This window comes from Rhinoderma darwinii, chromosome 11, assembly GCF_050947455.1.
Source record: "Rhinoderma darwinii isolate aRhiDar2 chromosome 11, aRhiDar2.hap1, whole genome shotgun sequence".
In the NCBI taxonomy this organism is placed as follows: domain Eukaryota; kingdom Metazoa; phylum Chordata; class Amphibia; order Anura; family Rhinodermatidae; genus Rhinoderma; species Rhinoderma darwinii.
In genome coordinates, this window is record NC_134697.1 from 88,687,386 (window position 1) to 88,704,515 (window position 17,130).

The window sequence follows — 17,130 nt, forward strand, 5'->3', positions numbered from 1 at the left end:
CGGCGGTTCAGTCACTGAATACAGAACACGGGGGTGTTTTGCAGTGCGCCCGGCATGTTCTGTCTTCAGTGCCGGCAATCATTAGTTCAGCGCCGGCAGCATTACCTCATCCTGACCGCGCACTTGTCAGGACTCAAGAGCGCGGCAATGACTGTATTACACAGCCGCAGCCGCGCTCTCCCATACATTCATGTGTTACTATACTGAGCTGTGCTGCGGCGCAGCTTAGTATCGAAATACATGAAAAAACGGTATCGAACCGTTTGGGGATGCAGAGTATCGAAACAGTATCGAAGTTTCGATGCATCGTGCATCCCTATTAAATACACAGTACCAAGAAACGTTAACTTTAATTTTTCAATGGCTTTTGTTGTGTTATATCACAATACATCAAGTATTTAGAGTCCAGATAAACTTGGCTACATCTGTATTACATAATAGAATTACAACCCTATATCAGATTAGCATTCCAGCACAAACACTTTACATGTTCTCTTACAGAAGAACAATGGAGGAAAGCCATGCTTTGGTCAGTGAGAGCTTCCGAGTGCAATTTTGTTTCTCTTAATTCGTAAAAAAAAAATGTTGGTGTGGAGATAAAAATTAAAATAAAAAAACATTTACAAATAATCATAACTGGAGGGAATGACCCAAAATAATTTCATTAAGTGGATCGGTCATCGGTATATGATTGGTGGGGGTCAGACACCCGAACCGCGCAACGGTCAGCTGCTCTGTCTGCTTTCGGGCACCGGATGTCCTTCCCGGAAGCAGGTGACTCCGGTCACAGTATAGCGGCTGTGCTGCAGTTGCTGTTCTGCAACATGGCCACTATGCAGTGGTCGGAGCCATTTGCTTCCAGCTCCGAATACTGCATAGCCTGCATATCATCCGGCACCTGGAGGCAGCCGGAACAGCTGACAGGGGTGGGGTCTTGGTGTCGGACCCCCACAGATCATATACTGATGACCTATCCTGTGTATAGGTCATCAGTTGTCCATGTGTGGGCAACCCTTTTAAACATAACACAGTTCTGATCTGAAGAAGGGTAGAGATGATCTCCTGGGGCACATGCAGAAAAATTCTCCTTACAGTATATTCCTCACAGGTTTTATTGCAATTTAAGACGAGATAAGATCAGGGAACAGGATGATCTTGAGGTAGGAATTTATTGGATTTTTTTTTTGTATTTTCTACTTCACCTAAGATTTAATCCTAAAATCTGAACATACAAACGGCTTCAGCACTGTGAAGTTTCTGATGTTTAACAAGAGCCGATTTCTGAGTAAAACATTTCCCACAATCTGGACATGAATATGGCTTCTCTTCTGTGTGAGTTCTCCGATGTCCAACCAGATGTGCATTTAGAGCAAAACATTTCCCACAATCTGGACATGAATATGGTTTCTCTCCTGTGTGAATTCTCTGATGACCAACAAGATGTGATTTTATACTAAAACCTTTCCCACATTCTAAACATGAGAATGGTTTCTCCCCCGTGTGAGTTTTCTGATGTCTAACAACATGCGATCTCCTGGCAAAACGTTTCCCACATTCGGAACATGAATATGGTTTCTCTCCTGTGTGAGTTTTCTGATGGTCAACAAGATGTGATTTCACAGTAAAACATTTCCCACATTCTGAACAAGAAAATGGCTTCACCCCTGTGTGAATTCTCTGATGTCTAACTAGATCCGATTTATGGTTAAAACATTTTCCACATTCTGAACATGAAAACGGCTTTTCATTTCTGTGAATTCTCTTGTGGGCTGAAAAATTTAAAATAGTCTTAAAATGTTTCCCACATTCAGTACAAGTAAATATTTTACCTCCTCTATAACCTGTACATTGTTGATTATTCAATGATTGACTAGATGAAGGATCTTTGTGATTAGTGGGATCAGTAGACGGATCTCTGCTGTGAAGGGATGAGGGTATATTTGTAGTAATAGAGTGTACTCCATAAGTATCATTATATTCTGCTGTATAATTTGGAGATAAAAGGAGAGGTCCCTCTGGGTTTTCGGTACTGCCATCTGTTAGCAATAGAAATACATTATTTTTTAAAAAGCAGAAGAACATATTGTATATTCCTATGTGAATATTATTAACTCTCGTGAGAAGTTATTTTTTCCACTCCGATACATTATTATAGTGACATAATTTAGCCAATTGAGAAGTTCTAATTTTCCCATTTACAGTCATTAAAGACCTGTCACCATATTTCACAATACAAACATATTTTTAATTAGATCTGTTAGACCTGATGAAGCTGGTGTACTTACTCTGAAAATCGGTGTAAGAATGGCTGCATAATTCTTTCTTAGAGTGCCTGATATTAAAATGAGCGTTTTATGAGACCAAGTATATGCATAATCTAATCTCAATCTCCTCCCATCTGGAGCTGACAAATTCCTATTACTGCCCCTCCTCCACTGAACCGTGCTGAAATCTCACACAGTTAACCCCTTCCCGTCGTAAAAAACTTTCAGATTTACATTTTTGTTTATTCCTCCCCACCTTCCACAAGCCATAACGTTTTTATTTTTCAAACGATATAGTCCTATGAGGGCTTGATTTTTGAGGGACGAGTTGTAGTTTTTCGTAGTGCCATATTGTGCCATATAATGTACTAGGAAACGGGAAAAAAAATATTTGTTGGGTAGAAAATGAAAAAAAAACAGCGATTCCTCCTATGTTTTTTTGTGCTTCGTTTATATGGAATTCACTGTGCAATGAAAACAACATATTAACTTTATTCTGTGGGTCAATACGATTACGGCAACACCAAATATATATAGTTTTTTCTATATTTTACTACTTTTACAAATAAAAATACAGTGTAATTTTTTTTATTTACTTTGTGTCACCAAATTCCGAGAGCCATAACTTTTTTATTTTTCCGTCGATTAAGTGGCATGAGGGCTTATTTTTTGCGGGATAAGCTGTCGTTTTTAATAACATTTTGGGGTACATGCGATGTTTTGATCACTTTATTCCATTTATTTGTGGGAGAGGAGGTGACCAAAAAAATAGAGATTCTGGCGTTTACATTTATTTAATTATTTTACGGCGTTCACCGTGCGTGTTAAATAATTATATATTGTAATAGTTCAGACTTTTTTTCAGACGGATGCAGCGGTACTAATTATGTTTATTATTATTTTTTTTTACTATGCTCAAGGGGGAAAAATGGGAAAAGGAGGGGTTTTTTGAACTTTCACATTTTTTTTACATAAAAAACAAAAACAAATTTTTACTTTTTTATTTATTAGACCTGTCTTGTTGATCGGCGCTCGTTTTAACGGCCCATATAATAGGACATCTACATAAGGAATTTAAAAGGATACACAGAGTGGATGACTAGGGGAACACAATGGTTGTTTCAGGTGTTTGAAGGAGAAGATTTTTTTTATTTCATATATTTAATTGAACCACGGACTTGTACGCCTTTGGAAGCAAATTGACTTTTTTTTTCTTTTTACCAAATGAATGTGTTATGTGATTAATTTTTATGTAATTTTTTTTTCGAACGATACAGCTTTGGCTGTGGAGAACGATAACAGCTTCTTGAATACAAGATACATAGAAGTTGTGTTGTAAAAAATAAAAAATAGTTTTTACATAAATGTCAATCAATTTAAAAGTTGCATAAAAACACAAACACATTCATTTATTTTAAAAAATAAAATAATAATGAATTAGAATTGCTTCTAAAAGTGTACATAGCCTTTAAGGATTTGGGGTTATGTGGGGATCAAAAATGATTATCACTGCAGTATCTGAGTACACCCTCTAATATACATTCCGGTCCCCCGTCACATTGATTCTGAGATTTTCATAGTTTTTTTTATAGCTCTGCCGGGGGATCGGAAGTCTAGTTGCAAAATCTTCTTTGATGACGATACGACTCTTCGTCACGTGACCGACCCGGCTGCACTTTATACTGAAGCATGAGAAGTAGTACAGCGGAATCGGTCATGTGACGAAGAGTCGTATCATCATCAAAGAAGACTGCGTAACTGGACTTCCGGTCTCCCGGCAGCGCTATAAAAATCTATGAAAATCTCAGAATCGGTGAGATGGGGGACCGGAATGTATATTAGCGAGTGCGTCACATACTGCAGTGACTACACTGATAATTTTTGGTTCCCACATTTGGGGGAAATCCCAGAAATGGAGTGGGAAAACATAATTAGAATGTTTTAAAAAAATTATTTCAATATCTCTAATACAGCACATGGCACAATTTTTATTTGTACAGTGTCTATATGGATGATAAGCCTTTCTTTATAAAATATGAAAAAGTAGGAGGTGACTACTGCAATAATTAAGGTTAGCCACGGTGCGTCTACTCCGGAGGTGCCATTAGCTCCATGTTTATTGGGCCACAATTCTTGAAAAAATTATATAGAATTTGTAATATGAAAATTGACATGGATCCGTAGCTCTAGATTTTGGGAAACTAAGAGGTTATTGTAGGTTCCAATAATTAAAAATAGGTTTGGTTTGTAGTTTTTTCCTTTTTAGCAAGAGAAGGAGACCGATTCTGTCCAGAGACCTCCCCAGGCAGCACAGATTAACAGCAGCACCAAGTGGGACACATTGAAGCAAACGATGACAGAGGTTTATTTTTTTGCTAGAAGCTTTGCAAATTACTTTAAAAACCGCTATAAACATCAATTCCAGACTTTTGGTGTGAAAATGATTCATGGGATAAGCCCTTTAATGGTGATCACTCACCGGTGCTGATATCTGTAGGAATTTCCTCCTCGTTACAATGCTGGATAACAACTTCATATATCTCATCTTCACTTGACAGAACTTCATTTTTAATATCAGTCAGGTATTCAGCCTAATTCCCGACATATAGAACAAATAAAGTACAAAACATGAATAGCCAGTAACTACCATGAGATAGAACGAGACCATATACAGCACTGGGTGAGAGGTCAACTCTATATACCGGATAATCCTGTGGGATACGGAGATCGTCCTCTGGACAATTCTGTGTACGAGGAGGGCTGGAGAATCCCTCTGGTACGTTCTTCACACTGGTTTCTTCTGTAAAAGACGCAAGCACGGTGAATTCGTGTTGAACCTTAGGCTGCATTTACACTGCCGTGTTCAGTCCATGAGGTAGGGACGGTATGTCGGACGTATTTCCCAGATCGGACACAGTTCAGGGTGCGGGAGTTCCTAGCATACGCGGGAATACTGTCCTGTACCGTAATCATATTTTCAGTAGGGACAGTAATCCCACAGGAAAGCAGTGACTCACCGCATCATGGATGACCATGACGATAGAAATTCGGCTCCCTGAATGGAGTTCGGTCCAGGAAATGCGGATGACATACAGTTCATATATCACGGTCCGAACGCGGGCGTGTGAATCCAGCTTTACAATTAATATTCTCTTACCCGGTGGTGTGAGGGGCTGGTGGTCCTCCATCATGATGTCCTTGTACAGATCCCTCTTACCCGGTGATGTGAGGGGCTGGTTGTCCTCCATCATGACGTCCTTGTACAGATCCCTCTTACCCGGTGATGGGGTCTGGTGGTCCTCCATCATGGCGTCCCTGTACAGATCCTTGTGTCCTTCTATATACTCCCACTCCTCCATGGAGAAATAGACGGCAACATCCTGACATCTTATAGGAACCTGATACATGTATAAATAAAGACTCAGTGGAAAAACCAACCAGATTTTTAGGAACAAGAGAATAAGACTAAACACAGAAGGGAAACTATATAAGAAACTTTCAATTGTAATGTCTACTACTGTTAACTGGACAAGTGATTGATCAATGAAATCAGAATTAGGCCCGATTTACACGAGAGTGTGCATTTTGCGCACGCAAAAAACGCGGCGTTTTGCGTGCGCTAAATGCACTGAACAGCTGCGTGTGTCATCAGCGTATGATGCGCGGCTGCGTGATTTTCACGCAGCTGCCATCATTAGGACACTCCGTTTGGATGTTTGTAAACAGAAAAGCAAGTGGTGCTTCTCTGTTTCATTCAGAGTTTGACAGCTGTTGCGCGAATCACGCAGTTCGCACGGAAGTGCTTCCGTGCGACCTGCGTGGTTTTCACGCACCCATTGACTTCAATGAGTGCGTGATGCGCAAAAACGGGGAAATACAGAACATGTCGTGAGTTTTACGCAGCGGACTCACGCTGCACAAAACTCACGGACTGTCTGCATGCCCCATAGCCTAATATAGGTGCGTGCGACACGCGTGAAAAGCACGCACGTATATTACGCTCGTGTAAATGATGCCTTAGTCTGAATTCTTAAAATCCTATTCCACAATAATAAAAAAAAATATTCAACATACCTCCCAAAATACAATACATATGATATATACCTACAACAACCATAATACAATACATATGACAAACACCTACAACAACCATAAAGTCCAAAAACATTGCAATTAGTGGGATATAGTTCATCTACAAGCAGTATCAAATGAATGGCTACCACTAAATATGGTCTGACTATTGTAGGACAGCTAACCGCTTAAAAGGTTTGTCCAGGCACGGGGCAGTTTATCATACGGACGGCCTATCCACAGGATAGGTCATCAGTATATGATCAGTGGGGATCAGACACCCGGACCCCGCACTGATCAGCTGTTCCGAATGCATCCGGGCCCCGGATGTCATGCAGTGGCCGGTGTGGGAAGCAGATGGCACCACACACTGTATAGCGGCCGTGCTGCAGTATGGCCACTATACTGCGACCGGAGCCATCTGCTTCCGAGACGGACATCTGGTGCCCAAAGGCAGCCGGAACAACTGAACGGTGCGGGGTCCGGGTGTTGGACTCCCACCGATCGTTTACAGATGATAGGTCATCACATCAATATGAAAAACCACCCCGTGCCTGGATAACCCCTTTAAAGGACGCGGCCTAATTTCTACACCAGGTCGCAGGCCCCCACTAGGGGTCATTTCATGTGGTAATGACTGGATTGCTTTTAGTTATCCTAGTGATTCGGAGAATGTTTTTTCGTGACATATTACATTAAAAAACTTTGGTCAATATGTTTACTAAAATCTAAAACGTAAAAGAAAATTTTGGAAAATAGGCATTCTCCTAAAAAGGATGTAACCACACAAATTAGTTAAGAAATAAGGTTTGCCATATGTCTTTATGTAAACATAATTTTTTTTTTAAATGTAATTGTATTTAATTGAAAATGTGAAAAACTGCTATTTTTTAGGCACCACTTTTTGGGGGGTGCCTAAAAAACAGAAACCATCTATAAGTCGCCCTATCTTAAAAACTGCACCACTCACCATATTCAAAATGGCATTTAGGAAATTTGCATTTCACAGGAAGAAAATGGAGCTGAAATTGACAAATTTCATTTTTTTGTGTGCAAATATTACATTTTATTTACTTTTGTAATAAATCAGATGATAACAGAGAGAAACCCAACTGCAGTTTTCAGAAATATCCCATATGCAGCTCCAGTGTGCTACTTAACTGCAACACAGACCTCAGAAATGACGGAGCAGATTGTGGATTTTTGGCCTCCGTTTTATTAGGATGTTTACCCGACACAACTTCACGTTTGAAGAGGCCTTGAGATGCCAAAACATAAAAAAAAAACCCCGAAAAGACCCCATTTTCGAAACTACACCCCGAAAGGGATTTTTTTAGGGGTCTATGTTGAACATTTTGAACTCCCAGGTGTTTCATGAAATTTATTACAATTGGGCCGTTTAAAATTAGTTAATTCGTTTTAGCTCCAAATTTTATTTTCACAAGGTCTTTTTGAAAAAAAAAAAAAAAAAAGCAGCCCACAATTTGTTAAGCTATTTCTCCCGAATACAACAATAACCCATATAAACTGCTGTTTGTGCGGATGGCAGGGATCAGAAGCAATTTGGCTTTGAAGCGCAGATTTTGTAGGAATTGTTTTCGAATTTGCGAAGCCCCTGAGGCTCCAGTTTAGTAGAAACCCATGAAAAAAATACCCCTAGATCAATTCCTTGGGGTGTATGACCCCACAGGTGTGTTAGGAAATCAGTGCTCAATAGCTTGCAAATTTTCCATAGATATTTCATTTCAGTGCCACGTATATATCGTGCCCAGCTTGTGCCACTGGTGACACACACTCCATAAATCGTTAAAGAGTAACTAAACTTTTAAAAAACTTTTGACATGTCTTAGTGACATGTCAGAATTTTTGATCGGTGGAGGGAAGAGTGCTCTGACCCCACCGATCAAGACTTTGGAGATGCTTTTGTGCTTGGTAGTAGTTTTGTTCTGGGTATTGCTGGTATTTAAAAAATATCCGGGCCCATGTATTTCCTAATCTTTGGCTTCTTCACAGCCCCATATGCAGCAAAATGCCCCAAAATTTCATAATCTCTGCTGCGTCTATGGGATTCACGTGTGGGGTAGAGCAAATGATAATGTGGAGTTTTATGCGAGAAACTAAATAGGTCTGGGCCATCATTTTTCATCATTGCATTTCGAGATTCATAAAATTTTAAATCTGCCGTCAACATAGCCTTATAAAGGGATTTCTTTTTTTCGGGACGGGTTGTATTTTTTAACGACATCATTTTGGTGTACATATAAGGCATTGAAAAAGTTTTAACAACTTTTTTAGGTGCGGAAATAGAAAAAAAAACTAAATCCCGAGCAATTTCGCTTAGTTTTTTGGTTTTCTCCTGAAAAATCAGAACGCGAGCAAATGCGCAGTGGTTTTCATCGAGATTGCAGACTGACGTTTCTTGTCATGTGTCCATCCATGGGTGGCCCTATTATTGACCACAGTGGACAACCCCTTTCAGTAAAAAACAGCCAAAAAGCTTCACACCTTCATTTTGTATTTCAGTCCGCTTTATTAACTTTTTACACATTTTATTAACCTCTTTGTAATTTTCAAAGGCTAAAGCTGAATCCTTAGATTTGTAGTTTAAATGCCCCTTTTTTGGCCTCATTTAACATTGAATGACGGATATTTGATCTGGAAAAGGTTGAACTTGTGAAAAGTATTTTTTTCAACCTATAGAAGTATGAAATTTACTCATTACCATTAAAGTGTAACTCTCATTTCATTTCTTTTTTTATATTGTATAGGGCGGGCGATCTGAAAAAATATTGGTATATACTTTATTAACCAATTCAGCCTCCTTTCATTTCAAAATTGCTGTTATTCCGATCTTATCTCCCTGCTCTCCCGGCCAGATGCTTTGATGAGTGAGCATCAGGCAGGCAGAGCAGGGAGAGAAGATCAGTGTTGCTGGATATTAGGAACGGACTGAAACATTCTGTTGTAGAAATACGCAACGCATTGAGACATTGGGTGCATCAGGTTTCAGGAGCAGCAGGATGAAGTGTCCCCCATACAGAGGAGCGGTATTCAGTGTGTACGGTGCTGAATACGGATTATCCCCAGCAACGACCAGTAGCGGAGGATAGAGACAGCAGTTTTACAATTAGAGGAGGATGAATAGGTTTATAAAGTATATTGTAATATTTCCTGAAATCGCCTGCCCTGTACAATATCAAAAAAAGTTAACAAAATTATAGTTACCCTTTGATATCAAGCAGAATAGTCAGCCATAGCGAGTTTACTTATTTCTGATCTCTTCCTATTCCGATCCTAAATTAGCCCTTCGGCAACCTTTTTCCATGTATTGGGTTCGGAAAAGAAAAATTTGAGATTTTGGCTGATCTTCTTTAGTTCTGATTTGTTTCTATAAATTAGTTTTCTCGTTACAAGTATTGGATGTTCTTTACTATAATGACCTGCATAGGGGGCAGTATATTGTAATATATCACAATGAAAAGTTTAATATATTATCCTAGACGGCTGAAACTTTGACTTGCACCAGTGCACAAGGAAACCTCACGTTTTGGCTTTACCCCACACACAATACTACAATCATTATCCCGACACCTTCATAGCATTACTATATAATGTCCCAGCATTCCCGGTAGTCCTCACCTCTCCAGTCAGCAGATGAATGATCTTGTTGGTGAGTTCTAGGATCTTTTGTTCATTGCTTCTCTCACTCCTCAGCTTGGTCATTGTGATGGGGCTCCTGCTCCATTCATCCTCATCGTCCGTTATCTTCTTAGTCAGTGTATAATCCTGAACACGGATACATAGATTTCCCTTTATACATACCCTTCATCAATCTGGTCATACCGCCTTTATAATTAGAGCGGTTGTCCAGGATCAGAAAAACACGGCTGCTTTCTACTAGAAACCGCACCATACCTGTCCACAGTTTGTGTCTGGTTTTGCAGCTCAGCTCCCTTTAAAGAAGACCTCCAGTGGAAACACAATTTTCCATGTCTGCACCCCCTCCTGACTGTATACCACACTCTACACTTCTTTTATGTATACTGTACTTACTTTTTAAACTGCTGCCTTGTCTGTGCTTTGAAAAAGCCTCCATCTTGATTCTTAGATTTCCCCAGCTTTCTCTTCCTCTATGCCTTGCTATCAATCACAGAACCAACTAAAGACCATACCATTTCTGCATGCTGGGGGAAACTGTGATTATCATTCTCTCTATATTCTCCTAAATAAGCTGAGAAACAATAAGTATACAGACAGGGAGGCTGCACTATATTCTTCTACACCTGTGTAACAGGAACCTGTCTAAGTATCAGTGGCAGCTGATGATAGAAGTTTCTGTTTCCCCCTGTGCATAACTAGTGTGGTACAGGAACAGCTGAAGCCTGTGATGGGTGACACATAGATCTCCATAGACCCAAGTAGAGAAAGTAGTCACCGAGCCGGATTCACACTGCTGCTAAGCAACCGTCCCGGTCTGATATATAGAGATAAATAACAGGTGAGAGACTGACACATGGAATACCAGAATGGAGCACAAGTTTAGTTTTAACCTGGGACATCCCCTTTAATGAAGATGACGTGAAAAGATCTCCAGAATCCCTCACCTCTCCAGTCAGCAGGTAGATGATCTCTAGGGTGACATTTAATATCCTCTCCGTCATGTGTTTTCGGTCCTGGTCCATCCTTGGCGAGCCATTCAGGAAAAGACTCATTTTCTAGTGAAGAAGACTATTTGGAAATGATATCATTCAGGAACCTGCGGGGGGGAAGAGGAAAGACAAATCACCCTTGGAGGATAAACCTATATGAAGTATATCCTACTGATAGTGGAATGAAGGTCTCATACAAACCAGACTAATAATAATAGAGAATATATATGGGCGTTACTAATACAACAAGTACATATACAACAAGTACAGATGGGTTACACCCTAGAATTCTTAAAGAGCTTAGTTCAGTTATTTCTGTCCCCCTTTTCATAATATTCAGAGAATCTCTAGTGACTGGTATAGTGCCAAGGGACTGGCGCAGGGCAAATGTGGTGCCTATTTTCAAAAAGGGCTCTAGGTCTTCCCCGGGTAATTATAGACCAGTAAGCTTAACATCCATCGTGGGGAAAATGTTTGAGGGGCTAGGGGCTATTGAGGGACTATATACAGGATTATGTGACAATAAATAGTATTATAAGTGACAGCCAGCACGGTTTTACTAAGGACAGAAGTTGTCAAACTAACCTAATCTGTTTTTATGAAGAGGTGAGCAGAAGTCTAGACAGAGGGGCCGCTCTGGATTTAGTGTTTTTGGACTTTGCAAAGGCATTTGACACTGTCCCTCATAGACGTCTAATGGGTAAATTAAGGACTATAGGTTTAGAAAGTATAGTTTGTAATTGGATTGAGAATTGGCTCAAGGACCGTATCCAGAGAGTTGTGGTCAATGATTCCTACTCTGAATGGTCCCCAGTTATAAGTGGTGTACCCCAGGGTTCAGTGCTGGGACCACTATTATTCAACTTATTTATTAATGATATAGAGGATGGGATTAATAGCACTATTTCTATTTTTGCAGATGACACCAAGCTATGTAATATAGTTCAGACTATGGAAGATGTTTGTGAATTGCAGGCAGATTTAAACAAACTAAGTGTTTGGGCATCCACTTGGCAGATGAAGTTTAAAGGAACAGTGTCACCAAAAATTTTCTTTTAATATCAGTTTGATGTTAGTGTTTTATTAAAAACGTTTGTATTAATTTGTGTGTTTGTGTGTTACTTTTTTTTATTTTTACACTTTTTCTTCCCTATGGGGGCTGCCATTTTTTTTTCCATTTCTGTATGTGTCGATTAACGACACATACAGACATGGAATACGGCAGCTCAGTCCATAGGAGTCAATGAATGGGACCCGTCCCATTGACTTTGCACTATGGCTCTGTCCTGCGCAGACGCAGGTCAGAGTCAGACAGAGCAGAGCAGCTGTTTGCAGGGAGAGAGCAGGCGCCATCTTGAAGACCAGCTGCACTGCAGGTAAGATGTGTGTCTCTGCATGTCCCACTCTCTACCTCACAGACCCCCGCTCTCGTGACCCCCGACGGGCACCCCCACCCGACGCCCCCCTCCCCCGAAACGGCCCCCCCCCCGACGGCCCCCCCCCCTCCCTTGTGTGAAGCCCGTCCATCCCAAATCCCTCTAGTTGTTCTGAGACTGTTTGGGGATGTGACTAATGAACCTCTCAGTCTCAGCACAATTAGACAGATTTACCGTTCAGGGGTCTGGGAAAGCTGGGTGACCACCATTACCCCTCCTACTGGAGTGTGAGAGGTTCATTAGTCACATCCCTAAACACTCCAGTAGGAGGGGTAATGGTGGTCACCCAGCTTTCCCAGACGCAGATATAACCAGGAAAGGGCTGGATGGACGGGCTGAGGGTGCACAGGGTTTTTGGTGACCCCCTCTGTCATGTGATCGGACCTAGGTTACCGGTTCATCAGACGGGGTTCATGTGACTATAACTCTGTCCATAACAAGAGACAGTGCACTCAGGACAAGCCCTGCCCTCATGCCATAGTTGTGTGGTTCTGTCTGCGGTGATGGCGGTGGGTGGCTCTGACACCCGCCTCCCCCGTCGGGTCATCTCAGGACAGAAGGGGTGTCCGGATTGGAGACACAGCGCCGCACCTGTCCTCAGGTTGTGTCTGGTATTGCAGTTCACCTCCATTGAAGTGAATAGGACAGAGCTGTAATACCACACACGACCTGAGGACAGGTGCGGCGCCATGTTTTCCTGGACAACCCCTTTAAGACTTTTCCCGTGTGTGTGTGTGTGTGTGTGGCAGAGTGGAGTGTGCACGGGCGCCGCTGATACTTCATAGCCGTTTATCAGCTGTTTTGAAGAATCAGCGGCGAGAACACACACACACACACACACACACACATCCCCCAAACACACAAAATCAAGTGTGTTTTTTTTGCACGTAAAATGTGGAAAAAAAAAAACATATCAAATACACGGCGTGTGAACCGGTCAACTGAAAAGTCATTCACTTCACTTTCATCATTCTAAGGCTGGGTTCACACGACCTATTTTCAGGCGTAAACGAGGCGTTTTACGCCTCGATTTACGCCTGAAAAGACGGCTCCAATACGTCAGCAAACATCTGACCATTCATTTGAATGGGTTTGCCGATATACTGTGCCGACGACCTGTAATATACGCGTCGCTGTCAAAAGACGGCACGTAAAATAACAGCCTCGGCAAAGAAGTGCAGGACACTTATATACATTATATGCAGGACACTTCTTGGGACGTAATTTGAGCCGTTTTTCATTGAATTCAATGAAGAACAGCTCCAAATTACGGCCGTAATTGACGCCTTGCAAAACGCAAGTACGAGGTAAATGCAGTTAGCGTGTGCACATACCCTAGGGGTATGTTCACACACAATGTTTTCAGCTGAAAAATCGGAAGCAGAACGCCTACAAGCATCTGCCCATTGGTTTCAATGGGAAATACGGCGTTCTGTTCCGACAGGGCGTTTTTTACGTGGTAGTTTTCCAAAAACGGCACGTAAAAAGACGCCCGACCAAAATGAAGTGCACATCACTTCTTGGGACGTTTTTGGAGCCGTTTTTCATTGACTTTATAGAAAAACAGCTCCAAAAACGGCCGTTAAAAAACGCGAGTTTGATTAAAAAATGGCTGAAAATCAGGAGCTGTTTTCCCTTTGTTTAGTAAGCGTGTGAACATACACTTAGCCTTTTGGTGTGTCCTATAAGGCCTCATTCACACGAGCGTGGCGTTTTTGCGCACGCAAAAACGCGGCGTTTTGTGTGCGCAAAAGCCACTTAACAGCTCCGTGGGGCAGCAGCATATGATGCGTGGCTGGGTGATTTTCGCGCAGCCGCCATCATTATGACACTCCATTTGGATGTTTGTAAACAGAAAAGCACGTGGTGCTTTTCTGTTTTCATTCATCCTTTTGACAGCTGTTGCGCGAATCACGCTGTTCGCACGGAAGTGCTTCCGTGCGACATGCGTGGTTTTCACGCACCCATTGACTTCAATGGGTGCGTGATGTGCGAAAAACGCCCAAAGAACGGACATGTTGTGACTTTTTTTCAGCGGACTCAGGCTGAGTAAAAATCATGGACATGTCAGCACGGCCCCATAGACTAATATAGGTCCGTGCAACGCGCGTGCAAATCACGCGCGTTGCACGGACGTAATTCACGTTCGTCTGAATAAAGCCTAACTTCTTCCAGCTGCAGAATCACACCCAATATGGCTGCCAGACACTGCTTAGCAATTTGAAGATACCTTTACCTGGCTTGTGAGAGGGGGGGTGAGGTTCCCTCCCACATTTACAGCAGCTGTGAGTCAGGTTGCTTTGCCTTATTCACCTTGCTGTAATTCTGGGAAGTGCTCCCTCTGGTGGCCAACATTGGAAAACATGTCAAATTATTATTTAATTTTTAATACTTTCCACCATACGGAAAAAAAAATAAAAATACAGCAAAAAACTTAAAAAATATAATAGAAATAAGTAACGACACTTAAAAAAAAAAGGTTTCATTTGCGACACATTCCCTTTAATGTAGATAAATGTAAAGTTATCCATCTGGGTACCAACAACCTGCATGCATCATATGTCCTAGGGGGAGCTATACTGGCGGATTCACTTGTTGAGAAGGATCTGGGTGTACTTGTAAATCATAAACTAAATAACAGCACAATGTCAATCAGCTGCTTCAAAGGCCAGCAAGATATTGTCGTGTATTAAAAGAGGCATGGACTCGCGGGACAGGGATGTAATATTACCACTTTACAAAGCATTAGTGAGGCCTCATCTAGAATATGCAGTTCAGTTCTGGACTCCAGTTCATAGAAAGGATGAAAAATACAAAAGAAGAGCAACGAAGCTAATTAGGGGCATGGAGAATTTAACCCCTTCCCGCTCCTTGACGTACTATTACGGCATGGCAGCTGTATCGTTCGCGCTCCATGCCGTAATAGTACGTCTCGGGAGTAACGGCCGTTTCGGCCGTCCTCCCGACACATACAGGAGCTGTGACGCTGCTGTCTTGTTCAGCAGCTGTCACAGCTCCTACAGCGGGGACCGATCGCTGTGTCCCCGCTGATTAACCCCTTAAAAGCCGCGTTCTATAGAGATCGCGGCTTTTTAGGGGTTAAGCTGCCATCGCCGGCCTGCTACGCGATAGCGGCCGGCGATGGTGACTATGGCAACCGGACACCAAACAATGGCGTCCGGCTATGCCATAGACGGAAGCTTAGTGGGTCCTGACAACGTCAGGACTCACTATGCTTGCTGTCAGTGAGTAGCTGACAGTTCTAATACACTGCACTACGCATGTAGTGCAGTGTATTAGAATAGCGATCAGGGCCTCCTGCCCTCATGTCCCCTAGTGGGACAAAGTAATAAAGTTAAAAAAAAGTTAAAAAAAGATGTGTAAAAATAAGAAAATAAAAGATTTAAATGTAATAAAAGTAAAAGTCCCACTTTTTCCCTTATCAGTCCTTTATTATTAATAAAAATATATAAACAAACAAATAAACTATACATAATTGGTATTGCCGCGTCCGTAACGGCCTGAATTACAAAATTATTTCATTATTTATCCCGCACGGTGAACGCCGTAAAATAAAATAATAATAAACCGAACCACAATCACAATTCTTTGGTCACTTCACCTCCCAAAAAATGGAATAAAAAGAGATCAAAAAGTCGCATGTACCTAAAAATGGTACTGATCGAAACTACAGTTCGTTACGCAAAAAATAAGTCCTCGCACGGCTTTATTGATTGAAAAATAAAAACGTTATGGCTCTTAGAATAAGGCAACACAAAAAGTAAATGATTGTTTACAAAACGTATTTTATTGTGCAAACGCCCTAAGACATAAAAAAAAACTATAAACATCTGGTATCGCCGTAATCGTATCGCCCCGCAGAATAAAGTCAATATGTCATTTATAGCGCACGGTGAACGCTGTAAAAAAAAAAAGAATAAAAAAACAATAGTACAATTGCTGTTTTTTAGTCACCACGCCACCTAAAAATAGAATAAAAACTGATCAAAAAGCCGCATGCACCCCAAAAAAACTACAATGGATTCCTCAAGGGGTCTAGTTTCCAAATTGGGGTCACTTTTGGGGGGTTCCCAATGTTTTGGCACCACAAGACCTCTTCAAACCGGACATGGTGCCTAATAAAAAAGAGGCTTCAAAATCCACTAGGTGCTCCTTTGCTTCGGAGGCCGGCGCTTCAGTCCATTACCGCCCGAGAGCCACATGTGGGATATTTCTCAAAACTGCAGAATCTGGGCAATACGTATTAAGTTGCGTTTCTCTGATAAATCCTTTTGTGTTATAAAAAAAATGGTATAAAGAGGATTTTCTGACAAAAAAATATGTAAATTTCACCTCTACTTTGCTCTAAATTTCTGTGAAACACCTAAAGGGTTCATAAACTTTCTAAATGCTGTTGTGAATACTTTGAGGGGTCTAGTTTCTAAAATGGGGTATTTGATAGGGGTTTCTAATATATGGGCCCCTCAAAGCAACTTCAGAACTGAACTGTAACCTAAAAAAATAAATAAATGAGGCAATACTTCGCTTCTTACATTATACTAATAATGAGCCGTGCCCACCCCGAGATGACCCCAGTTTTGACCGTTTGTATAAACGGAGACCCCTATTAGACCGTTCAAGTGCCCGGTTTTCCCAAGCATACACCCCCGAGAAGTGTATTTCTATTGATGAGTCCCTGGTACATTTTAA

At 41.4% G+C, this 17,130-nt stretch overlaps 1 protein-coding gene across 2 annotated transcripts in view; it reads right to left on the minus strand.

Moving 5' to 3' along the window:
* Nucleotides 1-1,153: 1,153 nt before the first annotated feature.
* LOC142663712 (uncharacterized) overlaps nucleotides 1,154-17,130 on the minus strand; it is a 28,343-nt gene continuing 12,366 nt past the window's right edge. For both annotated transcript variants that reach the window (XM_075842496.1, XM_075842497.1), the window contains exons 2-7: nucleotides 10,940-11,091; nucleotides 9,975-10,121; nucleotides 5,422-5,662; nucleotides 4,967-5,064; nucleotides 4,744-4,855; nucleotides 1,154-2,036 (exon numbers count right to left, since the gene is read on the minus strand). In XM_075842496.1, coding sequence (XP_075698611.1) covers nucleotides 1,216-2,036; nucleotides 4,744-4,855; nucleotides 4,967-5,064; nucleotides 5,422-5,662; nucleotides 9,975-10,121; nucleotides 10,940-11,047 — 1,527 coding nt within the window. In that variant the 5' untranslated portion in view covers nucleotides 11,048-11,091 and the 3' untranslated portion in view covers nucleotides 1,154-1,215. The remainder of the gene's footprint in view (nucleotides 2,037-4,743; nucleotides 4,856-4,966; nucleotides 5,065-5,421; nucleotides 5,663-9,974; nucleotides 10,122-10,939; nucleotides 11,092-17,130) is intronic.